Source organism: Alexandromys fortis, unplaced genomic scaffold, assembly GCF_014885135.2.
Source record: "Alexandromys fortis isolate MF-2015 unplaced genomic scaffold, M_Fortis_MF-2015_v1.1 scaffold_221, whole genome shotgun sequence".
NCBI classification, from domain to species: Eukaryota; Metazoa; Chordata; class Mammalia; order Rodentia; family Cricetidae; genus Alexandromys; species Alexandromys fortis.
The window spans coordinates 939,540-965,923 of record NW_026068096.1 but is presented as its reverse complement, the minus strand read 5'-3'; the positions used below and the strand labels follow the sequence as shown (position 1 = coordinate 965,923).

Below are 26,384 nucleotides of genomic sequence, written 5' to 3'. Positions count from 1 at the left end.
GGGGGGGGGGGGGGGGGGGGGGGGGGGGGGGGGGGGGGGGGGGCGAGGGTGCCCAGGCAGGCGGGGTGCTCAGTCAGTCAGGCAGGAGCGGGGTCGCAGCTCGCTGCCGCTGCCGCTGCACTGCACTGCACAGGCCTGGCCTAAGGCACCTGAGCAGCTTGCCTGCAGGCAGGGATGAGGGTGTGTGGCCTCGGAGGAAGCAGTAGAAACCTGAGCAGGCGCTAGCTGATGCAGCCCAGGGAAAGCCAGCAACCCGCGGTGAGAGAGAGCAAGCAGGGGGACAGGTGGGAGGAACCCACGTGACGGGAGAGGAGGACACTGGTCGGGGTCTAACTCCAGAGGCTACAAAGCTGAAGGTGCGCAGCTGTCTTGTGATCTTCTCCTGTGTTGGGCACCAGATGATGAGTTTATCTAGGAATTTCGACCATTAATAAAGACTCGGGAGTCAAATATTGGGGTAAGAACCTGAATGATCCGAGACGCTGCTGAGAAGTGACCAGAGACCTCCTGTTTCTCTCCTCGGATTCCAAAAGGCCCAGACCGCCGGGTGGTGGTGGCGCACGCCTTTAATCCCAGCACTCGGGAGGCGGAGGCAGGCGGATCTCTGGGAGTTCGAGGCCAGCCTGGTCTCCAAGAGCTAGTTCCGGGACAGGCACCAAAGCTACAGAGAAACCCTGTCTCGAAAAACAAAAACAAAAACAAAAAAGGCCAGACCTTAACTAACCACCGCTCATCTCTCCAGACCCTGCTTTTATTTCTATTTTTAATTATCATTTTTGTTTTGTTTTGTTTTTTGAGTCAGAGTTTCTCTGTAGCATTGGAGCCTGTCCTGGAACTAGCTCTTGTAGACCAGGCTGGCCTTGAACTCACAGAGATCGGCCAGCCTCTGCCTCCGGAGTGCTGGGATTAAAGGCGTGCGCCACCACCGCCCAGCCCTTATTTCTATTTTTAAAATGCGTTGGTGTTTGACCCACACTTGTGTCTGTGTGAGGTGTTCCATCCTAGGGAGCTGGAGTTACAGCAATTAATTGTGAGCTGCAACGTGGGTGCCGGGAATCGAACCCAGGTCCTCTACAGGAGTGGCTGGTGCTCTAGCCACTGACCCATCTCTGTCCCTAACAGCAATGTTCTCCTTTCTCTCTCTCTCTTTTTTTTTTTCTTCTTTGTTTCGAGACAGGGTTTCTCTGTATAGCCCTGGCTGTCTTGGAACTCACAGAGATCTCTGCTGCCCAAGCGCTGGGATTAAAGGCATGCACCACCACTGACTGGCTATTCATATTTTTAAATAAAATATTATAAATATAAAGACTATACTTTCAGGGTTCATTTCTATAGTTCATTAATATAAATACTTAAAAAAAAAAAAAAGGAAGCAGTATCTACTGGAAAAGAGCTCCCAGCCTAAGATCGGCCAGCTCAGTATAGGCCCCACAGGACTCATTCCCTGCCTGTGCATGCTGTCCTGGCCCAACCCTGGGCAGTGGCAGGGGCTGGGCATTATCGCTGAGCAGCAGCTGTGGTGGAGACGGTGGCCACAAGAGTTTTTCGGCAGGCTTTGGCCGTGCTGAGTCAGGCCCCCTGGAGCACTGAGATGGGGAGCCCCATGTTGTTTGTGAGCCTAGCCTTTAACAGCTAAACCATCTGTCCAGCCTTCCTGCCCCTGTTAAAACTTGTTAGTTATTGATGTTTGTTGTTGTAATAGTTTAGCAGTAAAAGGTGACTTTGGCAGGTTGGAGCCAAGGGACTGCTACAAAACCATGCCATGCACTGAGCTCATGAGGGAGGTTCATTGGGGGGTGCAGAGACTGTCTCTGAGGGAGAGCAGAGAGAGGGGAGAAGGGCTTGCTTGTTCTACGGGGATGTTGCACGCACACATGCATAGGAAGAGCTCCTTCTGGGGGCTGTGGAAGCTACAGTGTTGCCGACTGCAGCTGCTGAGGGCCCTGCTAGGTCCGGCATAAATGCCTGAATGCTAACAGCTGCTGTTATTTGAGTCTGGGTTTCTCTGTGTAGCCCTGGCTGTCCTGGAACTCCCTATGTATCCCAGGCTGGCCTCCAACTCACAGAGATCTGCCTGTCTCTGCCTCCTGAGTGCTGGAACTAAAGGCTGTGCCATTATGAACCACCTCTGGTCTTGGTTGTTTTCAGACAGTTCCACACTGTAGCCCAGGCTAAACTCTAACACCAATTCTCCTGTCTCAGCTCCCTGAGTACTGGAGTAACAGTTATGTGCTATCATGCTTGCTTATTCTTAAATTCACTTAACAATTTAAATGTCATTTTATTTGTCTTGTGTGTGCTTGTCTGGGAGTGGGGGATTGGCACCCTTGGAAGGTCAAAGGACCACTTTGGAAGATAGTTTTCTCCTTCTACCCTGGCAGCAAGCCTCTATGCTTCTGACCTTTGCGTCCGGAGTCCTGCTTGTTGACACACGGACACAGGGACTCAGCTCAGCAGTCTACATACTGAACACCAGGTCGCAAAGGTTCCTCGGCAGCTGGGCATTGTGGATCCTTTGAGGGGCTGAGGCAGAAAGATCTTCAAGCCAACCTGGGCGCAAGAGCAAGTCCCGTTCAAAACACAAACTACAGGCAGAAAAGATGGCTCAGTGGATACGGTGCTCTCGCTAGACCTGCTCACCTGAGTTTAGTCCCCAGGGCCCACCAGATGTAAGAACTGAACCTCTCACCCAAGCTTGCCTCTGACCGCCCACAGGTGTGTGCTGTGGGTGCATGGTCACAGGTGGAGCCCCACCAGGAAGGTCCAACCCCAGCAGAGAATAAACTCAGAATTTTAAATCTCTTACTACTTGGGAGGCTGTAACAGGAAGTTCAGTAATTCAAGGCCATTCTCGGCTACTTAGTGAATTTGAGGGACAACCCCCCCCCTCCTGCTACTTGAGACTCTGTATCAAAAGAATTTTTTAAAATAGCAAAGTGGGTAGAAGCCAGTCTCGCACACCAGCAGCCTGGGATTCCCTCCGGGATTCCCTCCGCAGCAATGACCAAAATCTCACTCTGTAGACCAGGCCGGCCTGGAACTCATCTTGTAGACCAGGATGGCCTGAAACTGTGCCTGGGGTTCAGTTTCAGCACCCACATAGCTTTCCTCAAACATCTGTAAACACAATTCTGGGGAATCCGCTGCCCTCTTCTGACCTCCTAGGCCCAGTCAGACTCCTGTTTGGTCCAGCCAGCTAGGTGTGTTACATTGGCACACATTCCTCTTTTGGGGGCTGGCAAGATGGCTTAGTGGATAAAGGTGCTTTCAGGCCACGGTGGCAACCTGAATTTGATCTCAGGGACCCACATGGTGGATGGACAGACTGATCGCTGATTGCCACTGACCTCTGCACATGGACACACACAGTACAGACAACAAAGACATAAAATGTAATAGAATAAGGAACCCAAATGAGTGGGTCGCTGGTCAGGTCAAGGGGTCGAAGGTCCGATGCATGATCCCGGATCCAAGCAGGCCGAGGAACAGGAGCATGGCTTCGTCGGGTCGCTGCTGCAGCTGTGGCTGGTGCTGTTGATGCTGACGGTGCAGCGCGGGCCAGACCTGCTACGGCCCCTTCGCGGGGACCGCAGGCCCAGCTAGGGCGCAGAACTTATCCTCGGCTGCATCGGACATCCAAGAGCTGGGGCTGGAGAAATGTAGACGGTGTCAACCACGTCAGCGTCACCAGGAACCAGCGCATCCCACAGTACTGTGGCTCCTGCTGGGCCGATGGTAGCAGCAGCGCCATGGCAGACCCATCAACATCAAGAAGAAAGGCACGTGGCCCTCCCCCTGCTTTCAGTGCAGGACTTCATCGACTGTGGCAATGACCTTCCAGTGTGCGACCCGCATATGCCCGTAAGCATGGCATCCCCGATGAGACCTGCAACACCGTTAACCAGTGTGGGATCTGCACCGAATTCAGAGTGCATCCCACCCAGAATTACACCCTCTGGAGAGTGGTGACTATGGCTCCCTGTCAGGTAGGGAGAAGATGACAGCAGAGATCTACACCAACGGTCCCATCGGCTGGAGAAGACGGTGAACTACACTGGCGGCATCTACGCCGAGCAGCACCAGGACCAGACATCATCATCTCCGTGACTGACGTAATTCATGGGGCGAACCCTGGGGTGAGAGGGGCTGGATGAGGATCCTAATCAGCACCAACTAGGGAGGCGCAGGGGACAGTTACAGCCTGGCCATCCAGGAGGCCTGCACATACGGGGACCCCATTGTTTAAGTGGCCGTCTCTGGAGGCAACCTTGGAAACCATGGCAGGGTTGGGTGATTATCAGCACCGTCCGGTTCACTATGTTCACTACGTTCACTAGCACTGGACAGCTAGAAACGGTGCTTGCGGCCATCCCGAGAACAGAGCCCCCCCTTCAGCCACCTGGAAAAGACAGCTATGGTCTAGAACAGTTCTGATGTCACCCTGGAATCCTCGGGAGGGGAGGACAATCCCAGATTGCCTAAGCAGTGAATAAAGGCTCTAGCTTCACCAAAAAAAGGAAAAGAAGGAAAGAAAAAAGAAACCTAAATGAGCATCGCGGAAGTTAGTTAAGGCTTCCGTGCTACTTGTGGGGGGTGGGAGCCTCTGCTAAAATTGGCAACAGAAAAGAGGAAGCATTTACCAGAGATTGGGTTGGTTTCTCCTGCAGGATTTATTTTTCATAATCACAGTGCCTCAACTTGTAAGTACAAAATGGGCAGAATCCTGTGGCCTGAGTTTTTCTTCTGTGACCGGGAGAGTCTGTATTAGAGCTCAAGAGGGCCACTGCTGTGGGTTTTACTCTTCTATAGTACTGGGTAGGGAACCCAGGGTCAGGAGAGTCTAGGCGGGGCTCCACCCTGACCACGCCCCCAGCCCCTCACTGGGGGAAATCTAGGCGGGGCTCCACCCTGACCACGCCCCCAGCCCCTCACTGGGGATTCTAGGCGGGGCTCCACCCTGACCACGCCCCCAGCCCCTCACTGGGGGATTCTAGGCGGGGCTCCACCCTGACCACGCCCACAGCCCCTTCACTGGGGATTCTGGGCATGGCTCCGCCCCTGAAGCTGTCACAGAGGAGTCTGAAGAAAACCTGTTACCTTCTGACTGAAGCCGTCACTTAGGAGTACACTTCTGTATATGAGACCCTGTGTTCAACCCCAGCACACGGCATCACAGAACTGTGCAAGGAAATGTGGTCTAAGAGTTAAGCTTCTTTATGTGTGAATTTATGTTCACTATGCGGGTGCAGGTGCTCTTAGAAGGTCACTACTGTGCATGCTGGTAACTGATCCTGCATCCTCTGCAAGAGCGGTACGTGCTCAACCGCTGAGCCGTTTCTCCGGCCACAGGAAAGTGTATGTTTGTTTGGTCAGTGTGAAAGGCAGCCCCACAGGAAGAACGGACTGTTACTGACTTAGCATGGGGTGGAGGGAGTCTTTGGCTTGGTAAGGACAAGGTTTGGACTCCATCCGAAGCTGTCCCCAGTGACCAGCAGAGACCACTGACTTTCCTTCCCACAGCTACGCATTCCAAACATAAACCTCGTTCTGATTTTAACCCGGAAGTGAAATATGGCTGTTTAAGTCAAGGTGCTGTTCAAATAGGCTATATTTGACCAAGTTTAGTCTCAAAAGACACAGTAGTAGGCTAGCCTGGTCTACTGAATAAACTCCAGGACAGCTGGGGCTACACAGAGAAATCCTGTCTTGAAAAATAAAAATAATAAATAAATGTTTTGTCTGCATGCATGTCTGTGCACCATGTGGGTACAGGTGCCCACAAAGGTCAGAATGGGGGTCAGATCTCCTAGAACTGGAGCTCCGGCCAGCTGTGAGCTGCAAGTGAATACAGGTCCTCTGGAAGAGCCAGCTCTGCCCCTGGGTTTCTCTCTGCACCCAGTCCTTCCTGTTTTCATAAGTTATCTTTGTGTGGCTGAGTGTGAGTACACACCTGGGCGTGTCGGTGTCTGAGGCAGACAGAAGGAGCTCAGCTGACAGGAGAGTGCTGACCTGATGTAGGTGCTGGGAACTGAACTCAGTCCCCTGCAGGAGCAGCAGGCACTCTCTGGTGAGCCACCTCTTCAATTTGATTTAAAAAAAAAATGTATGTGTGCACACGCGTGTGCAGGCACTCTTGGAGGCAAGACCACAATGATGCTGGCTCACTGCAGGGACGCAGGGAACCAAACTTGAGTTTACATGAGCAGCCACTAAATCATCTCTAGAAATGACTGAATTTTTGTTGTTTTTTGAGACATGGTCTCTCTGTGTAGCCCTGGTTATTCTGGAACTCACTCTGTAGACCAGGCTGGCCTGAAACTCACAGAGATTCACCTGCCTCTACCTTCTGAGGACTGGGGTTAAAGGCACAGTCACTACTGCCCAGCTTCCTGGATTTTATCTGGTCATTTAAAGACGTGGAATTTTTTTCAGTACAGGATTATTTGGAACTCAGCAATCCTCTTACCTCAGCTTGGACATCACTACCACAGACGTTTCCTGAATTGGCTCACACTGTAATTTGTGCTCTCTCTCTCTGTCTCTGTCTCTGCCTCTCTCTCTCTCACATACACACACACACACACACACACACACACAGTAGTGGAAGGTGGTGGTGCATGTCTTTAATCCCAACAGTTGGGAGGCAGAGGCTGGTGGATCTCCAAGTTCAAGGCTAGTCTGCTCTACAGAGCAGTTCCAAGACAGCCACGGCTACACAAAGAAATCCTGGGGGAGGGAGGTGGAGGGGAGGGGAGAAAGACAGACAGAAAGGAGATGAAAATAAGAAAACAGGGAAAACCCTTCAAATTGGATCTATGAACTTTTTAATTTTTTTCATTTTTGCTTTAAAATTTTGCTTAAATTTGACTTGAAATATTTCTCTAGTTTGGAATATCTTAACTTTTTAAATATTTAACTTAATTTTCTTTTAAATTGTAAATTGTTTTCAAAACGAGTCCCAATTTAGAACGTAATTATCCGTTATTACAAGGTCATTAGATGATTCCGTCGGGTAGAGGGATGGGCGCCCAGCCAGCGGTTATCTCAGCCTCAGACCTCCTCGGGAATTGCCAACCAATCACTCTGGGGCGGGGGTCCCCAGGGCGAAGCGGCCACGGTCAGAGACGGAGGAAGAGCGGACCGCACCGCGCAAGGCCTAGGTTCCCAGCGGCCTAGCCTTGGGGCCCGGGCGGGCGGGGCTTTTTGGCGTCACCAAAGCTCCTCCCCTTACGTCACAAAAGCTCGAGGCGGGGCTCGTTAGAGTGCCAGCCAATACTCAATGGGACCAATTCTGTCCATTTTCGTACACTGACCAATCAGAGTCTTGCAGGGGCGGGACACTTCTGCTTCTTCCTGTCTTGCCTGCCTCAGAGTGACGCAAACACTTGAGGGCGGGATTCTCCGGGCGACAGCTAATCATCAACGGAAACCTTCCGTCTGTGTTCCCATCTTTTCCAATCAGAGATCGGAGGAGGCGGGACGCGGCTGGCTTTTCACGGCAGCCATCATGGTCCCACCCCCGTTCCTCCATCAGCGCACGCAGCCGCGTTCACGCCTGCGTGTAGGGGCGTGCCCTCCGGTGACGACGCCTATAAATGCGGGCGTCAGCGCCGGCGCCATTTTGCGAACGGCGAGCAGCGGCGGCGGCGCGAAGAGTGCAGCGGAGGTTTTGCTGGTTTCGGACCCCAGCGGCCGGATGGTGAAATCCTCCCTGCAGCGGATTCTCAACAGCCACTGCTTCGCCAGAGAGAAGGAAGGGGATAAACGCAGCGCCACGCTCCACGCCAGTCGCACCATGCCGCTTCTTAGTCAGTACAGCCGCGGCGGCTGCAGCAGCGAAAGGTGAGATCCCTGTCCCCACCTCGGCGAAGCTCCCAGAAGCGGCGTCCGCGCACGCCCTAGAGGGAGGCGCAGTACGCGCAGGCCCGGAGCGGGGTCGGCCTCGGGGCGCCAGATAAGTCTCGGCAGCGCGAGATCCGCCCCTTTGTGGAGGCCACAACCGCGCCGGGGGTGGGACGGGGCGGGGCCAGAGGCGCGGGTCACGGATGCGGATTTGGGATTCGAGTGGGATTAGGGAGTCTCAGATTGAGGAGTAGGGATTGGTTTGGTTGGAGAATGGGGTGCGTCAATTAATGCCCGAAGATGGGTCAGATCTGGAGTTCTAATCGCATTCCGGGATTTGCGAGCTGAGCCCAAGATTTGGGGAGGATCCGGGAAGGGGATTGGAGACTTGATTTTTTGAGATTTGCGTTTCGGATCAGATGCCAGGTGGTGGAGGATGTGGGGTTAGCCGTGTGTTCTCATCTGAAAGGTGTTTGCGGAAGACTCGAATTTGGGGTATTGTTGGGGAGGCACTGGAGTTAGATTTGACTCCACGTCGAGGACTCATTTTATGGTGGGAGAGTGTGGGATGTGGTGGGGTTTGGAGGAGGAGCTTGTGTGGGTTTAGAGGGTCGCAGGTAGGGGAGAGGTTGGGATTAGATTTAGGGTTTAGATTGAATTTGGTGTTTGCCTGTTGAGGATTCCGGTACTGTGAATGGACTTGGATCAGTTTTGGGAGAGCCTTGAAAGTGGCCAGGTTTTGGGGGGCATGGAGTGGGTGGTTGGGGTGGCAACGGGTGGAAGAGCCTGGTTCTGGGCAGGGTGTGTGGAATCTGGGCCCACTTAGCAATTGGTCTGTGCAGTGACTTGGTTGGGATGTGTGTGGGGGTCTCACCTAAAGGGTGCAGGATGGGAACTAGTTTGGGAAGGGTGTGGGTAGTGGAGGGAGGGCTTTGGGGTGACTGATATGGGCTGTGATGGGTCCTATTGGGTGATAGTGGGAAGGGGAGGGGACTTGAGTAAGGTGGAGTTTAGGGACTACTGGTAGTTGCAGAGGAGAGAGGGACTTTAAGAAGCTCTAGGCCTGAGCTTCAGAAAGGAGCAAGGTGGCCTGGTATATGGTGGGTTGCTTTGGCAGCATGGGGAGGGGGATGGCCCAGGTCCCTGCTGTGGACCACAGTGCCGAGATGACACAGCCTGAGGCTCTGATGGGGCCCTACTTTGCTCCAGAAGGGATAGAGCCACAGAGGTGAGAGTCAGTGAGCTGGGACCACTGTCCTCAGTGGCTTAATGAGTGGAAAGGCCTGGGGATCCCACCACTTCCTGGCACTTAGGCACTGTCTCTTGCAGTTCTAGGGTCACCCTCCATTGCTGTAGTAACCTGGGTCCGGGGCCTCGGTGGTGCTCCTGATGTCCCTCACCCACCCCTGAAGATCCCAGGTGGGCGAGGGAACAGTCAGCGGGATCACAGTCTTTCAGCTAGCGTCCTCTACTCTGTGAGTACCCGTGGGGAGCCCTGGTGCCTGCCTGCCTCTGCATGCTGAGCTGGCCATCCTGAAAGCCCTGCTTCCTCAGGACGAGCGGCTGAATGTGACAGAGGAGCCAACGTCTAACGACAAGACCAGGGTCCTGAGCATCCAGTCCACACTCACGGAGACCAAGCAGGTCACCTGGAGGGCAGTGTGGAACGGTGGTGGCCTCTACATCGAGCTCCCGGCTGGGCCCCTGCCTGAGGGCAGCAAGGACAGGTGGGCCACTTCTCTCTCGGGCTATTGGGGATCTGGAGTCTGGGCCCAGGTGGCTAATGGCCACCTGCTCCCCTCAGTTTCACAGCTCTTCTGGAGTTCGCAGAGGAGCAGCTCCGGGCCGACCATGTTTTCATCTGCTTCCCCAAGAACCGTGAGGACAGAGGTGGGTGTTGCTGTGGGCTCCCCAGGGAGGGAAGCTCTGGCACCCCAGGCTCTGACCGTGTGTCCCCCACAGCCACCCTGCTCCGAACCTTCAGCTTTCTTGGCTTTGAGATTGTGAGACCCGGGCATCCCCTCGTCCCCAAGAGACCCGATGCTTGCTTCATGGTCTACACGCTGGAGAGAGAGGACCCGGGCGAGGAAGACTAGGTGCCAGCCCTGCCCAGTGTCCCTGTGCTCTCTCCTGGGTTTGTCCACATGTCGTGATTGTGCAGAATAAACACTCACTCCACTAGTGGGGTGCTTCTTCGAACTGAATGCTGTGTTTGTTACTCTCAAGTGTTGGCTTTAATTCTAAATAAAGGTTTCTATTTTACTTTTTTTATTGATGTTTAAGGTGATCAGGTGCCCTGTGCTAGAGCAGCCTTCTTTGAATCCTGGCAGAAATAGATAGTGTCACCTCCCTGGCTCAAATCCAATAAAGTGATCTTGCTCAGTGTCTTGTGTCTGTGTCCTGCCCCAGGGCCTGGTTGGGCTCTAGTCTACTGGGTGACTGTGGGTGGTGTTTGCACAGAACCAGGGAGGGCTCTCGGATTTTGAAGTCCTGCCCTCCAGGCACTACTAAGCCACCCCGAAGTAGGTGGTGGGGCTGGGGTGTCCTAGACAGTTGTGAAGCTGTGGGGTCTGACTGCTCCTCAAGCACCTGGCTAAAGGTGACTACCATGTACTTTGAAAGGGCTAAAGTGACTCCTGCTGGCCACGGTGGAGTGTGAGGGACAGGCTGGGCCAGAGCTGCATGTTCAGCTGTCCGGGGTGGACATGGATACTCCTGCCACTGGAGTGGGGTTGGGGCTGGGTTGTAAACAGGACATAGGAGTTAAAGTAACAGCACCCGTGCGGCAGGTGAATGTGGGTGGTCTAGAGTGTGTGCATGGCAGGATCAGGGGTTGCAGGGAGGAAGGTTAGGCCTTGGCAGTGGCCAGGCAGCCCCACATTCCAGCATCAACCATCCTTGAAATACTTTTCCCCTCTTGGGCACATAGGGGGCTGTGGGGTTACACAAGCTCACAGAAATAGCTGCCTGCCTTTCTGGAGACCTGATTTCCCCGCTAGCAACATAATTCCATTCTGTTATTCTCTAGTAGGGTCTTTCATACCCCAGGCCAGCCTTGAACTCCCTATGTAGCCAAGGATGTCTTAGAATTTCATGGTCTTGCTACTCATCTCATGACTTCTGGGCTGACTGGCTCGTGCTACTGTCCTAGGTTTTGTTCTTTGTTTTGTTCTAGTAGTGATGTATGAATGTATGGTTTGCTTGGGGACCCAGGTAGATTCAGCTAATGACAGTGAGCCACCCTCATAGGGGTCGTAGGGTCATATGCCCCACTGGACCACCAAAAGCAGTTTCTTGAGCTTCCAATGTAGTGATGTTTTGTTTGTATTATAATAACTTGCCTGAAGGTCAGAGTAAAACATCCCTGCATCAGCCTTAGCAGGCCAGCAGGCAGTGGTGACACCTCCAATCCCAGTGGCCACACTCATTTGCCATAGAGGCATAGAGAGGAATATAAAATGGGAGGAGACAGCTCTCAGTCACAGTCTCATTCAGAGGATTCCTGGGGCAGAATCGCCACTTCAGACTGAGAGGTTAGAGCCAGTGGCTGGCTGTTAGGCTTTTCTGACCTTCAGGTAGAGCCCCAATATCTGTTTCTGGGTTTTCATTAATTGTACATTGCAGGGTTTCAGGAACTCAGCTGGGAGAGCCACCAGGCTTAGAGTGTGGTGTCAGGGTGACCCGCACATTTGCCACCACCCACACCCTGAGGGAGGTGGGATGGGGTGAGTTGTGTTACCAGTTGAGGACCTGATAGTGCAGGCCTTGTGGGATGGGATCAGGCTCCAGGCTCCCTGTTTCCCTGAGCCAGCTCTTCCTGACCATAGCCTTCTTAGGAAATAGCAACAAGGCCATGCCTGTCTTCCTACTGCCCAGAGGAAGTCCGAGCTGGCCTGGTTTACAGAGCCACTCTCAAAAGCAGAAGGCAGTATCATAAGTATCACACGAGCCTGACAGTCCCTTTCCCTTGGGGAACTCCTTAGGAGAGGAGACAATCACCACCACACATTCATGGTGTCTGTTCCCATAAAGGTGTGCTCACAGGTGTGCCAAGTAGCTTTACTGAGTAAACAGTCCATGTGTGCATGAATTACCAGCAGGCAGGGCCAGGAGGCCTTCCAGTGACAGCCGGCCTCCCCAGCAAGGCCGAGACCATTGCACTTCCTTCCCTGTTGAGACAGCATCTCACTGTAACTGGCTGCTGCAAAGCTCCTCTTGCCTCTGCCTCTCAGGTACAGGGGTTAAAGGTGAATGCCACCATGCCTGACTACTTTTATTTGTTTGAATTATATATGCAAGAATGTGTGTACCACATATGTGGGGTTGTCTGAGGGGACCATGGGCATTGGATTCACTGGAGTTAGATGCCATTGTAAGCCAGCCAACATGGGTGCTGGGCCAAACCCAGATCCTGTAAATCCATGCATGTTCTTAACCACTGAGCTCTCTCCCTCCTGCTGAGGATGAACTTTGGCTTTCACGCCTTAAGTTTCAACCATTTGCCAATGACCACGCCCTCAGTCCCCTTCTTGGGGATTCTAGGCATGGCCTCCACCCACGAGCCAGGCCTATTTTCACTTTTGTTTTGAAGCAGGATTTCACAACACACAACTTGGCCTTGAGATAATACTGCCTCAGCCTCCCAAGTAGCTGGAATCACAGACTTGGACCACAAGTTGAGAACATGTTTTCTTTTTGTTTGGACCTTAAAGTGCCCTGTGTGGAGCCTCTGGGCTGTGGTTTCTTCCTGGACCTGAGTAGACCACAGCAGCTGGTTGCTGAGGGTTGAGCCGCCAGGTGAGAGCACTTGCTTCAGCAGCCCCCAGTGGGTAACTAGAGTTACTCTTGCTGTTGTGGGGATTTGGGGGTACTTGTTGGGAGAGCACGTGCACAGGTAGGGTGCCTTATGAGGGAACTGAAGCCTTTTGCTCTAAGGACCCCCTGAGATGGAGGTGACACCTGTCTAGTTCTGTGACCCCACCTTAATGGTGCTGTGTGATCTTCGTGACTCTTGTTTTCCCCGGACTACCTCTCCCCTAGGAAATAAGATGTGCCACTCGGGGCTGGAGAGATGGCTCAGCGGTTAAGAGCACTGGCTGCTCTTCCAAAGGTCCCGAGTTCAATTCCCAGCAACCACATGGTGGCTCACAACCATCTGTAATGGGGTCTGGTGCCCTCTTCTGGCCTGCATACACACAGACAGAATATTGTATACATAATAAATAAGATGTGTCAGTCATCTCCCGGGACACTGGGATAATGTCCAGCCCAGAGGACATCAGGACACAGGTAGTAAGTCCCCAAGAACTCAGCCCCCAAAGCTAGCCCGGGCCCCTTGACAAGGGAAGAAAGTACATGGGCCTGGCCCCTGCCAGGGTGGGGCAGGGGCCTTCCTTCCCAGGGACACCCCTCACCTCTAGCACCCTCGAGGACAGAAGCCAGGAATTGAGACCCTGAAGTGAGCAAGCCCTGGGGTAGGGGTAAGGGAGGCCCAAAGATGAGCAGGCGGCTCTCCCAGCATTGGGGGGGAGAGGGGGCGGAGGCAGAAGATCCCAAATTCAAGGTCACCCTCAGCTAGGTAGCACTCATGAGAACCACCTGGGCTACATGAGATTCTGTTAAATAATAGATAAAGAATAAATTATAAAAAGACAGGCTAGGGTCTCAGAGCCAAGAGCTGGGACAGACAGACCTACAGATGAGGCAGCACATCTCTGAGGCTCATGTCCTCCTCCTCGGTGGGGTCACTGTCCAACTCTGCCAGAGAACTCTCCCAGCTTTGTTCTGCTGGAGTGATATTTGTTTATGGTTTAGCAAATAGAGCTGGCCTGCGGATCAGAATGCAGAGCTAAGCATTAAAGTGTGGTGGCCCATACTTTTAATCCCTGGACAGAGGCAGAGGGATCTCTGTTACTTCTGAGCTACAGGGTCTAAAGGAGAAACAGCTCACACAAAGATCCCAGCACTTGGGATCCCACGCCTTTAATCCCACCCAGCACTAGTAGGTGAAGACAGTAGTGTATGGCTGGGCGGAAAGAGGAGCTCAGTGGGCTGGAGAGATGGCTCAGAGGTTAAGAGCACTGGCTGCTCTTCCAGAGGTCCTGAGTTCAATTCCCAGCTACCACATGGTGGCACCAGATCTGTAATGAGATCTGGTGCCCTCTTCTGGCCCTCAGACAGACAGATCACTATACATAATAAAAGAGGCAGGCGGATCTCTGTGAGTTCGAGACCAGCCTGGTCTACAAGAGCTAGTTCCAGGACAGGCTCCAAAGCTACAGCGAAACCCTGTCTCGAAAAACCAAAAAAAAAAANTACAGCGAAACCCTGTCTCGAAAAACCAAAAAAAAAAAAAAAAAAAAAAAAAAAAAATAGAGGAGCTCAGTGCAGTCTGAGGACAGGTTTGCCCCTCGGTCTGAGCATTGGTAGAGGTCAAAGGTCAGTGGCTGGCCTCACTGCTCCTCTGATCCTTCAGCTTTCACCCCTAATATCTGACTCTGGGCTTTATTTATTAAGACTAATTAGAATTTGTTATACATTCTGCCTGCTGTGTGGCCAGGGGAAAATCACTGTCCATCTCTGTTCACAGTAAAAGTGCCTCCCATATCCTGCCACAGCCACCTACACTTTCCCAATCATTGAAACTGTCTCCGCCTGCAGCCCACCTGCCTTTGAGCTCCTGAAGCTCCCGCTGAGATGAGAGCTGTCCCAAGCTGCTGGTGACGCCATGTGTCTGAGGTAAGGTGAGGCCCAGACCTGAGGTCTACAGACAGTTTGTTACAGTACCTGAGGCTGACCTTGAATTCCTGATCCCTCCTGCCTCAGCCTCCACCACCTCAGTGAGTTGACTGGTGTATAGACCACAATGGTCTTTGCCACCTCCAACTTCCATCTCAGTCACCCTTGCAGCCAGAGCCACCCAGCTTCCTAACCTTGAGGGAGGAACCCAGCCGCTCTGTGTCTCACCTCCCTATGGGAATAATAATAATAATAATAAAAACCTGACTTTTGTATTAAATCAGTTTGTTTTATTGGATTTCAGTTCAACGCAGTGGGTGAGGATAGAGGTTGGGAATGGGGAACCCCACTGTAACGTTCTGACACTTTGTGACCCCTAGCCCTGCCGGAAGTGTACCCTCCTATCTTTTAATGATTCTAAAGGCACTTGGATAGCATTGGTTGTTGTTTTGGGCCCTCAGGGTTGCCATGGCAACAGGGGCTAAGAGGATACTCCAGGACCAAAGAGATGGAGTCTGGAGATGCCATTCCGCCCAGTCCCTTGTGTCTTGTTGACCAGTTTGCATGTGATGCAGAGGTTAAGGAGGGAGCCCAGGACCAAAGAGTCCCCATGTTCCCAGCCAAGCTTGGTCTGAGCTTTGATTGCATGAAGTTGTGTTTCTCTCTGGACTCTCTGGGCAAAGGCTGCAGGCTCAGATATGTTCTGTAAAGGAAGACACCGAGGGGCCCAGGAAACCACAGATGTCACAGCTGGGCAGGAGGAGAGCTGCAGTCTGTTGTCCCTAACTGAAGGGACAGAGGTGGATGCTGGGGGAGGAACCTAGTTGGGATAGGTGACTGGGTCTGCCCTCTGAGCCCCTGCTGCTCACGCTGCCCCAAGGGGACTACATCTGCAGAGCCTCTCCTGGGACCCAGAGCAGCCACTCTTGTGGGCAGATATCTAGGAATACAGCAAGGCAGGATGGAGGGACCTGTAGGGGACATGGCTTCTTCAGGCAGGTAGAAGTTTCTGGTGGGGGATGGGGCTCCCACTCAGCAGGGTGGCCATTGGCCAAGTAGCAGTGAACAGGAGCCAGTGCACACCCTGTCCTCTCAGGGTCCCTGCAGCCTTGGGCCCTGTGTGTGCCCAGTGAGCCAAAGAGGCATTCACTGTAAGCACTATGTCTGTCTGTACTGTGTCCCCAGGGGCCTCCCACCATAGGCATCTGGGGAAATTGATGCCGAGTAGGGGCTTTTGGGCCACAGCCTGCACCTGCATAGGGAACCTTGGACCCTGAGTGTCCCCCAGCCACTTTGGGTCTCAGCCCAGGAGCCACAGCAGAGGGTGAAAAAGACAGGTTGAAACCATTAGAAAACAAGCCAGGAACTGCAAAAGGTGTGTGATCTGCTCAAAAACAGTCCAATAGATGTCTACAAAAACCGAGGACATTCGGCCTCCATGCTTACCCCCTGGAAAACAGATATGCATAGGTGGAAATTATCCGGGACTGGATGGAGGTCTGAGAGGTCCCCACCAGCCCACCGTGGGGCCGACTCAGATCATCTTCATGTTGAACTTGCGTGCGCCGCCCTGGCCGGTCGCGGCTGCTGGACCGTCCACCTTACGGAAGGAATATTCCACGGAGAAGTTATTCTTGTGCTGCCCTCGGCCGCGGCTCCACACAAAAAGCAGCAGGAAGCAGAAGAGGACCACGCCCAGGAAGGTGATGCACCCCATGGCGGTGGACACCAGGATGGTGGTGAGGTCCAGCGGGAACCGGACGCCCACCTGGGTTTCATTGAGCCCATTGCCCTGGGTCCGGTTGGCGGCCGGCTGGACGGTCAAGGTGGCGAAATACGTGTCATTGCCTCCGGCGTTGCTGGCCACGCACGTGTAGGTGCCACTGTCTTGGGGCCTCGTGTCCACGACTGCCAGCGTGCCCCCAGGCAGCACGCGTGTGCGGCCCCGGCTGGCGGCCGTCACCGTGTGATGCTGGGGCGTCACCCAGGCCACGGTGGGCATGGGCTCTCCCTCGGCCCGGCACAGGAAGCGCACGTCGTCTCCCTCGGTGGCCATTACGTGCTGCAGCCGCCTCTCCCGGATCTTGGGCTTGCGACACACGAAGTACTCGAAGAGCACGGAATCAGGGAGGTTGTGCAGGGCATCGCCACGCACCTCAGCAGGGGTGGCGCAGGCGGGGAGCCTGCCGTCGAAGTTCAGGGTCTTCCGCCTCTGCACAATCCACAGCAGGCGACAGTCACAGGCCAGCGGGTTGCCGTCCACGCGCAGCGTCTCGAGCGTGTTCACGGAGTGGAACGTGTTCTCCTCCAGCGTGGACAGCAGGTTGTCCGAGAGGTTGAGCAGGCGGATCTGTCGCAGCCCCACGAAGGCCTGCGGCTCGATGACGGCCAGCAGGGCCCCGGCTAGGTGCAGCTCGCGCAGGCGCACCAGGTCCCGGAAGGAGCCCCGCGGCACCGTGCTGATGGGGTTGTGCGACAGGTTGAGGCACGTGAGGTGGGCCTGCTGTCGCAGCGCGGCGGCCGGTACGGCCGTGATGTTGGTGTGCGTGATGGACAGCGACGTGAGGTTCAGCCCACGAAGGCTGCCCGGGGCCACCTCCTCCAGCAGCGGCCAGTTGTCGATCTCCAGATGCAGGAGGCCCGGAAGCTTCTGGAAGTTCTGGTCCTCCAGGGCGGCAATGGCCAGGTGGCGCAGGCGCAGAGCGCCCAGGCCCCGCAGGTGGCCCAGCGACTCAGGGGACAGCGACGTGAGGTTGCAGCGCTCCAAGGTGAGCTCGGCCAGCCCCAGCAGACCCGCGAAGGCCCTGCGGGAGATGAACACCAAGTCATTGTCGCCCACCTCCAGCCGCTGGAGGCTGCGCAGGTCCTGGAAGCTGAAATCCAGCAGGATGACCAGCTTGTTCTCGCTGAGGTCCAGCAGCGTGAGGCTGTCCAGGTGCGTGAACACGCCGGGTGGGATAAGCTTCAGTTGGTTGCCACGGAGACGCAGGATGCGCAGCCGGGGCAGGTTGGCGAACGCCCCAGGCTCCACATGTGCAATCACGTTGTGGTTGAGGTCCAGCTCCTCCAGGTTGGGCAGCGAGGCCAGGTCCCCAGGGTTCAGGCAGCGGATGCGGTTGCGGTTGAGCTCCAGCAGGCGTGTCTCTGCTGGGATGCCGTCGGGGATGGCAGTCAGCCGGCGGCGCCCACAGGCCACTGTGCGTGTGGATGCGGAGCATTCGCAGCGGGCAGGGCAGCCAGCGGCCAGAGGAGGCGCCGTGGGCAACAGTAGCAGTTGCAAGCCCAGCATAGGCAGCCAGCAGGTCATGGTGTAGGGTCTGGGCCTAGGGCCACGCCAGCATCGTCCAGGACACCTGGAATGGGAAGGGGGAGTGTGACATTATTATCCATGCATGGCACCTGGACACTTGTAATCCCAGCCAGACATGACCAGAGACGCTGACCTGTGACTGCACAACGAGATCTCCAGACGGATACCCACTGTCCACGACCAAGCAGCAGAAACACAGCATGGGCCATCCACACTGAATGTAACTCAGCCATGGACTAGGCTCTGACATATGCTGCAGCCTGCAGGGCCGTTGAGGGCGCTGTGCTCAATGAAAGACCAGCTCCCACAAGCCCACTCAGCAGGACCCCGTGCGACACCGGGCACAAGTAGAGGAGGTTAAAACAAACACCTTTATAGCTCAGGTCGGCCTCCAACTCACCAGCAGGTGACGCTAACCTTGAAGATGAAGCGGAGCAGGCTGATACCTGAGCCTGAGAACCTAAGAGAGACAACCTAAGAGAGACGGGAGACGAGACGGGAAGGACCTTGCCCAGGGCCTGGGGTGGGGGACCTAAGTATGCCAGGCCTAGTGGACACCCTGGTTTGACTATCTGCAGTCTGGAACTGTGACGGAGGACATCTCCCTCTGAGGACACCTAGTTGGTCACTCATGATGACCCCCGTGGCTGTGGGAGAGGCCAGGGCAAAAACCCTGAGTCAGGCCAGAGTGGGTGAGATGCTGAGACTTCCTGTAGGTCCGGCCTGCCTAGGCTGGACCAGGGTTTTCCCCGACAGCCTGACTGTAGCCCAGACCCAGGGGTCAGGGTGGGGAAGGGACAGCTGGACCGGGGCTTCCTGGCCTCTGTTGCAACACAGTTTCCCATCTGCCAGGCAACTATTTATAGCATGTTAGCAGCTGAAGCCCCCAGGCAAGACCTCACAGTCTGTGCCAGCCTTCCTGTCTTCTCAGTGTTCCACAGAGCAGACTGGCAACCCTGGTGACTGAGTATGCCAGGCTTGTGAGGACAGAGACTGGAAGGCACAGGTGCAAAGGAGAGCCCCCCCCCAGAATCCCCCAGTGAGGGGCTGGAGGCGTGGTCAGGGTGGAGCCCCCTAGAATCCCCCAGTGAGGGGCTGGGTGCAGCCCTTGCCTAAAATCATACCTTCTCTTTCCAGCTGTCTTTCTATGGTGTGTGTTCACACATGTGGAGCCCAGAGTGGGATGCAGTCCTAGGCATTCATTCTCCACTTTGTGTTTTGAGACAAGGTCCCTCAGGGGATCCGAAGTCTGCTGACTAGGTAGGTGGTCCAGCCACAAGCCCCCAGGATCTCCTGCTTCTCAGCGCTGAGATGCAGAAGTGTGCCCTTGTGCCAGCTTCTCATGAGGGTGGTGGGGATCTGAGCTCAGATCTGATTTATGCCACGAGCATGTCACCTCTTCAGGTAGCCCAGGGTGGCCCGGAGCCGTCTATATGGGTGGTCTTGAGCACCTATTGCTCGTTGTTTCTGCGTCCTCAATAAAGAACCTCCAGTTCTCATAGACGATGCCATGGACTGACAGGTCCGGAGTCTCTGGTCGCAGCCATTGAACCACAGCCTCACTGTGCGATCCCTGATGGCCCCTGCACCCTCTCTGCTTCTGGCTTCTCAAAGCTCAGCCTCCAAATCCGTCCAGGGCGCCGGCGAGCAGGGCACGGGCGAGGGCTCTCTCTCTATAATTACTCCACCGCTCAGGGACAGCAGGGCTCTTGAGCCAGCCCGGCAGGGGCCACTCAAAGGACGACCTAGTTTTTCAACTCTAACCTCCCCTTGTCTGTAGGCCTGGCCCTGTCATCTCCGCAGGGTGTGTTAGAGAAGCCGTGGGGGGCGGGGCGCGTGACTGGCAGCTGTCTGAAGCCACTGTCTGCTCTTCAGCCTGGACCCTGCCCCTTATTACTCAGTGCCTGTAGGAACTTACTGTCCTTTCTGGATGTTTGCGGAGGTAAGAGGGAATTGCAGGTTTCGAAAGCCCCTTCCCATCTCACTCTCCAGTGAGGATGCTGGCTGCCCCAGGCAAGAGGAAACCCCTCTGAGCCTCTGAAATCCTGAACCTACTGCTGGGGCCGAAGGCTCCAATCCCTGGTCCCTGATGACACTGGGGAATTGGAATTCCAGAGCGGCTCCAGGTCCTGGGCCTCTGGGCTGAGGTCCCTGGGGTCTGGGGCACTGGGCAGTGGTTTTGAGGTACACGGAGGATGCCATTGGATGGGCTGGTTTCTCTGTTCCCTCTCTTCTCCTCTGAAGATTCACTAGCCCTCCAGAGCAGGGGGAGCATGGCTCTGGCAGGCCTTGCCCTTCCTCCATCCCCTCTGCCTTGCTAAACCCTTAGATTAAGTTCCCAAAGTAGCTCCCAAAGTCTGTCCCCCTCCCTGAGGCTGAGGAGAAGGGCCAGCGAGCAGTCACCCTCCCCTCTCACCTAGTTAGCACACCCAGTCAGTACAGACCACCTCATCCTAACGCGGGGTTTCCCCTTTCCCTTTATAAACCGCCATTTGCCTGTCTCCCCTCTATCCAGAGGCGGCAGCCCTTTGTCCCTCAGGGACAAATGTCCCTTCCTTCATCTCTTGTCCTCTGTCCCTCTGGGGAAAATGAATCTCCTTTGTGCTGAGAGCTTGGTCTTGGGGTCCTGAGCTATTTTGTGGCCTTGGGGAGGGCCACCACAAAACCGCCTGCTCCAGGTCCTGGTTCCACTTGGAGTGTCCCTCACCTTCTGAGGACTAAACTACTATGTGGTGTTTTTGTTCTGGCTGTGGATTCTGAGCCACTTGAGCCCCGGCAGGCCTCAGACTGTCAGCAATCCTGACTCTGTCTCTAGTGCTGGCAAGAGTGAGGCAGTAGGACTGGCTCAGTGGTCATCTTTTGCCCTCCTGTGGGCGTCACCCGGGCTCCCCTCAATCCCACTCCAGGGACAGAGGCCAGTCTCTGGTATCTCCCAGACTGGCGCCTGGCACCCCAGTCTCATGCTTGGCAGTACAGGCAGAAAAGGGAGTGCTTTGCTCAACTGCCAGACACCCCACCAGGTGCTGGCAGCTCTGTCAGAAAACTAAAAATAAAAGATATCCCAAGCCTACTGGGAGCAGTTATCCCAGTGCCCCAAAAGCTGAGGCAGGAGGATTGTGAATTTCAGTACAAGGTGTAATCTAGTGCAACCCTCTCTCAAAATAAAAAAGGGGGACAGGGCTAGAGAGATGGCTCAGTGATTAGTTCCAGATGCTCGCCGAGTTTGGGTCCCAGCACCCATGTAGGGGCTCACAACCCCCTGTAACTCTGTTCCCAGGGGATCCGACTCTCTTCGGGTTTCCTGCAACACTGCGCACAAGCGATTCAGACATCATACAGGCAACATACTGTACATATAAAATAAACAAATCTGGGGAAAAATTAGCCGAGCGTGATGGTGCATTCCTTTAACCCCAGCACTTGGGAGGCAGAGGCAGGAAGATCTCTGTGGGTTTGAGGCCAACCTGGCCTATAGAATGAGTTCCAACACAGCCAGAGCTATATGAAAAAAAAAAAAAAAAACTGTCTCAACCAGAAGAGGACATACATAGATCTAATCTACATGGGAAGTAGAAAAAGACAAGATCTCTTGAATAAATTGGGAGCATGGGGATTTTGGGAGAGGGCTGAAGGGGAGGGGAGAGGCAGGGAGGAGAGCAGAGAAAAATGTAGAGCTCAATAAAAATCAATAAAAATGTTAAAAAAAAAGGAAAACCCTGTCTCAAAAAACAAACAGGCAAACAAACAAATCAAAAATGTAAAATAGCCGGCAGTGGTGGTGCACGCCTTTAATCCCAGCACTCTGGAGGCAGAGGCAGGCGGATCTCTGTGAGTTCGAGGCCAGCCTGGTCTACAAGAGCTAGTTCCAGAACAAGAACCAAAAAAAGCTATGGAGAAACCCTGTCTCGTTCGAGACCAGCCTGGTCTACAGAGCTAGTTCCAGGACAGGCTCCAAAGCCACAGAGAAACCCTGTCTCGAAAAACAAAAACAAAAAAAAAAAAAGAAAAGAAAAGAAAATCCAAAATGTAAAATAGGAAAATAGGACTAGAGTGTGACTCAGGGTGGAGCTCCCCCTAGAATCCCCAGTGTGGAGCTGGGGGCGTGCCTGGGGTGGAGCCCTGCCTAGAATCCCCAGTGAGGGGGCTGGGGGCGTGGTCAGGGTGCAGCCCCGCCTAGAATCCCCAGTGAGGGTCTGGGGCGTGGTCGGGGTGGGGCACTGGTCTAGCACGTGAGAGATCCAGGGTTTCATTCCTAACACTGCAAAAATAAAGGATCAACAAAAGGGCTGGCTCAGAGGTTAAGAGCATTGCCTGCTCTTCCAAAGGTCCTGAGTTCGATTCCCAGCAACCACATAGTGGCTCACAACCATCTGTAATGAGGTCTGGTGCCCTCTGCTGGCCTGCAGGCATACACACAGACAGAATATTGTATACATAATAAATAAATATTTAAAAAAAAAAAGATCAACAAAAAGACAGTTTTGTCCCCAAAGGCCCCTCTGAGGCTCTGCACCAGACAATAGGAGCAGACAACTGCCTCCTGTACCAGAATCTGGAACCTTCTGGCCTCTCTCACTCCTACCCCATGGTAGAACCCTTGAGATAGCCCTCATGGGGCTTTAGGGTCTGACAAGCCCCACGTGGATACCCACCCCCGCCCCCCAAGGAAGAGCCCTACCTAAGGCTTCAAGGACACGACTCATTAATATGCATGAGAAGCCACCACTGCAGTCTTGGCTGGACCTGGGAGCCTGGGCGGGCTGCAAGGGGTCGAGCCTGCCCAATCACCGTCCTTCTAATCCTTGGCTCCTGTCACCCCTGAGCTGAAGGCCCATGGTTTCCAGTGGACTCCCAGGGCCTCTCGGTACATCTAAAAACGCCTCCAACTCAACCTCCATCACCCCTTTCCCTTCTTCAGTCCCTGGGTACCCACAAATCTTTGTCCTGTCTCCGAATTCCCCCGTTCTGAACACTCCCTATCACGGAGTCCCACACTTGATGGTCGACTGTGTCCTGTCCCTGTCGCTCGCTGAGGATGAACGGACAGAAAAAATGTAAGTAAATAAGCTGAAGGTTTGGAGAACCTTCCTGAAGGAGGGGAGTGGAGGGAGACTGCAGGGCCAGTGAAGGGAAGGGCAGCGCCGTGAGATCGGGCCACCCCGTGCCAGTGCCCAGGTGGACTGAGGAACATTCCTGGCGATAGGGAGCCAAGGAATACAGAGCAAGAGAAGGCATGGTCGGAAGTACCAGCTCAGAGTCCCTGACTGCCACACGTGTGTTCACATATGTGCACATACAGAGATCTGCTCAGCCACATCCCTGTTCGTCTCCCTTGAGCCTCAGTTCCCTATTTTCCTGAAGACCAAGCAGAACCCCTGGGCTGGCTTCTTCTAGAAGTTTCCACCAGGTGCTGCCTAGGTTAGGAGAAGATCTCCCTCACTCCCTCGTTCAGCAAGCATTTAGTGGTTGCCCTCAATCTATGGAAATAGGACCATCCTGGGCCTAGGATGGGTCACCTCCTGTGGAGCAGGGCCCTGCCTATGGGACTGTCCTGAATCCACTGTGACCCGGTGTCACCTCGAGATAGTCAGAGGAGGCAGGCAGGAAAACAGGAAGATTTCTGTGACACTGGCTGGCGGAGGGAAGAAAGGGCCTCAGTGATTTCTGGGTCTGAGGAGGACGTGTGTCCCTGAGGCAGGTGGTGGCTTCCTCCAGTAGCCTGGGGGATTCCAGGGGTCACCAGCAGCCTGGGGGGTTCTCACCCAGGGTCACCGTGGTTTGGAGGAGGGCTGGAATGTGACTGCCTGGCAGCCAGGGAGTTTCCCGTTGCTGGAGGATGGAGACTCTCAACTGCCCGCCCTGGGGTCTGACATCTATCTGAGCCATGCTGTGGGGGCCCCCAGAAGCAGTCTGGGAAACAGAGGCCTCTCCTGCCACCCCTCCCAACTCTCTCTGGCTACAGATTTTGAGGGAATTTGACAAAGAAGTGTTCGGTCCAAGAGAAGACAAGGTGTACTGGGAATCCGGGGTCCCTTGTCCCCTCTTCGGCCACAGGACACTGAGGCCATCCTGGAAAAGAATGAAGCTGCGTGCTGGGGGGAGACAGGCTCCTGTCTGTCACCCCTGGGTCCCCTCAGCACAGTAAGAGTATAGAGTAAAGTGGGGTGAGGACAGGCTTGGTACACTCCTATGAGCACCCTCCTCTCTGAGTGCATTTTTGGGGACACTCTCCCAGCCCCCCTCCTCCAGGGCTGGTTCATTCTCCCGTCCTAGATCTAGGTCCTCCTGGGGCTTTTAATCCATGACAATTCATTAAAGCCCTAATTAACCTCCCATCTGCCATTTTGGGGGGCAGGGGGGCCTCCTGACCCAATTTCTTTAGTAGCCTGTGCCTGAGGGGAGGAGTGGACTCCCCACCACCCGCCGCAGCAGAAAAGTTGAGGAAGCTTCTAGACTGGCAAACACTTGAGCCCCCGGTATATACTGTATCTGCTCACCGCTTGCCCTGAAAGCAGAAACGGCAGCATTTGGGGAGCGGGGAGGTCACCGGGGGTCACCTGAGCCAGCTCTGATTTTACTAAAGCCGACTCCTTGGTGTTCTCAAGATTGACCGGAGAGGTGGTAGGCGGCTTGCCCGGGCTGCCCACCCCTCATTCTGAAGCTTGCTGGGAAGTTCTGCTAAAAAACCTTCCTACCTGGTGAGTCGCTTGTGACTCACGAGTGCCTGGGAGTGACAGCCCTGTGGGTAGAGGCACAAAAACCTCGGGTTTGGGACCTTGTGTGCTCCCACCCTTGGAGGAGCGATCACAGCCTGGCTGCATCTGGGGGTGGATGGCAACGGCCACCCCCACTCTACAGATGGAAACACTGAGGCCGGCCGCGCATGCGTGCTGCATGGGTGGGAGCTGATGACACCCATCATAGTGCTTGATCCTGGGGGTAAGTGGTTGCCCACATAGAGTATCAATTGTAGGAAGGGACAAGGGACAGAAGAGCAATTAGGAGGCTAAGGGGGCCCCCACTGGGTCCCCCACCCCATTTTGGGTGCCTTCTTCCACTTTCCACACCTCATTGAGAGTCTGTGTGGAGGGGTCACCCATGGGGTCACCTGAGACCATCCAAACAGCTGCTACAGCTCAGAGGGACCAGGACCGAGCTTTTGAAACCCTCCGTTCCCAGTGGAGCCGCCCTGCCTTCTGTCCTTCACCCCTTAACACCTGCCTTTGCGGGCTGGATGCTTCCTCCAAGGAGCCCTCTCAGGTTGCCTTCGCTCTGACAGATCTGTTCTTGCTAAAAATCCCCACCAGGTTCCAATCCCAATCACCCCATCCCAGTCATTAACTGGCAGGCACTGGATGTCCCCTCCCCAGTGCCACTGGAAATAAGGGGGGGGGTGGTCTCAGGCCTGGCCTGGGCTCTGAGCCCCCCCCCACACACACACACAAGAAGCTGCCTGGCACCAATAGAGGTTCCCAAATGCATCAGACCCCCAAGTTCTGAGTTCTCCCCACTGGGAGGAGGGACACCTGTGTCTCGGGGACTCTGGCGTTGGGAGCCCTCACTTGTGAGATGGAGTGGGAACATGCACCTGTGTCCAACTGGAACCCAAGCTCTGCGTCTCCCAACTTGTTGAATGGGGCCCAGTGGCCTCCCTGGCCAGGCCCGAGGACCCAGGAGACACCAGGCCTGGCCTCTGAGATGGGATGGACGGACGCCCCCACCACCGTGGCTGCTACTGGGACACAGGCCTGCAGAGTGTATGTGCCGGGGTCTGCCTAGCATCCCAGTTCCTCTACACGGAGACCTCAAATATGCGCGAGTCACGCGTGTAGACCCCCCAATGCGCGCCTCACCCTGCATTGGCTGGCGGGGGATTGCAGGGCGCCGAGCCTTGACTCCATCCCGGGTGTCCCCCTGCCGCAGTGCGCATCTCCGTTCCGCGTCCCCCAGGGTGCTCCCAGAGATGCGCCCCTCAATCCCCTAGACTGCATTCCCGGAGGCGGGGACAACCCCGAAGTTTCCCGGGGGCACAGAGCGGCTGAAGAGGAGCATGCGAGGGGAGTCCGGAGAGGGGGGTCTCCGGGCTGCAGTGATGCCACTCACCTGGGCGGCTCCGCCTCGGACAGGGCGCGGGGGCCGCGCTGAGCAGCCACGAGCAGCCGCTACCGCCGCCACCGCAGCCGCCGCCGCCACCGCCGCCTCCCGGGCACTGCCGGGCGCGTTCCCGCCGCGCATCCCCGTGCGCATGGCTAGGGCGCGCGCGAACTGCAAAGGGCGCGCGCGACACGTGTTGGAGCAGGTCGGGGGCAGATGGGGACGCAGCCCCCGGGCACTCTGCGTGCCTGGCACCTCCTGGTCCTAGGGGCCTCCGCAGACACTGAGTTCCCGGAAATGCTTGGGGGCTCCCCAGATAAGGCAAGTTGTCCCGCTGGAACCTTCTAGAAACCGCCAACTCCTCCGCTATACCCTCCCTGTCAGACCAGTCCTCCACCAT

The 26,384-nt window shown here is 55.1% G+C and overlaps 2 protein-coding genes, 1 non-coding gene and 1 pseudogene across 3 annotated transcripts; 3 read left to right on the top strand and 1 right to left on the bottom strand.

Annotated features, from left to right (window-relative positions):
- The first annotated feature begins 1,304 nt into the window (after positions 1 to 1,304).
- LOC126489364 (small nucleolar RNA U3) lies at positions 1,305 to 1,512 on the top strand. Its single transcript, XR_007588908.1, has one exon. It is a non-coding gene; the product is annotated as a small nucleolar RNA U3 (small nucleolar RNA).
- Positions 1,513 to 1,859: 347 nt separating this feature from the next.
- Positions 1,860 to 4,246, top strand: LOC126489284 (cathepsin Z-like; annotated as a pseudogene).
- A 3,357-nt stretch (positions 4,247 to 7,603) lies between these two features.
- On the top strand, positions 7,604 to 10,227 carry Oaz1 (ornithine decarboxylase antizyme 1). The gene is given in 6 exon segments (XM_050123566.1): positions 7,604 to 7,842; positions 9,172 to 9,229; positions 9,231 to 9,317; positions 9,397 to 9,569; positions 9,647 to 9,732; positions 9,805 to 10,227. Coding segments are annotated over 6 exon segments (684 nt in total). The 5' UTR covers positions 7,604 to 7,696; the 3' UTR covers positions 9,939 to 10,227.
- Positions 10,228 to 14,873: 4,646 nt separating this feature from the next.
- Lingo3 (leucine rich repeat and Ig domain containing 3) lies at positions 14,874 to 26,061 on the bottom strand. The gene is made up of 2 exons (XM_050123496.1): positions 25,994 to 26,061; positions 14,874 to 17,933 (listed from the first exon to the last, which is right to left on the bottom strand). The coding sequence occupies exon 2, from the start codon at positions 17,885 to 17,887 to the stop codon at positions 16,115 to 16,117; it is 1,773 nt and encodes a 590-aa protein (XP_049979453.1). The 5' UTR covers positions 17,888 to 17,933; positions 25,994 to 26,061; the 3' UTR covers positions 14,874 to 16,114.
- Positions 26,062 to 26,384: the final 323 nt, after the last annotated feature.

Excerpts from the sequence above, each read along its gene's own strand:
- Lingo3 (XM_050123496.1), bottom strand. The coding sequence starts at position 17,887 with ATGACCTGCTGGCTGCCTATGCTGGGCTTGCAACTGCTACTGTTGCCC.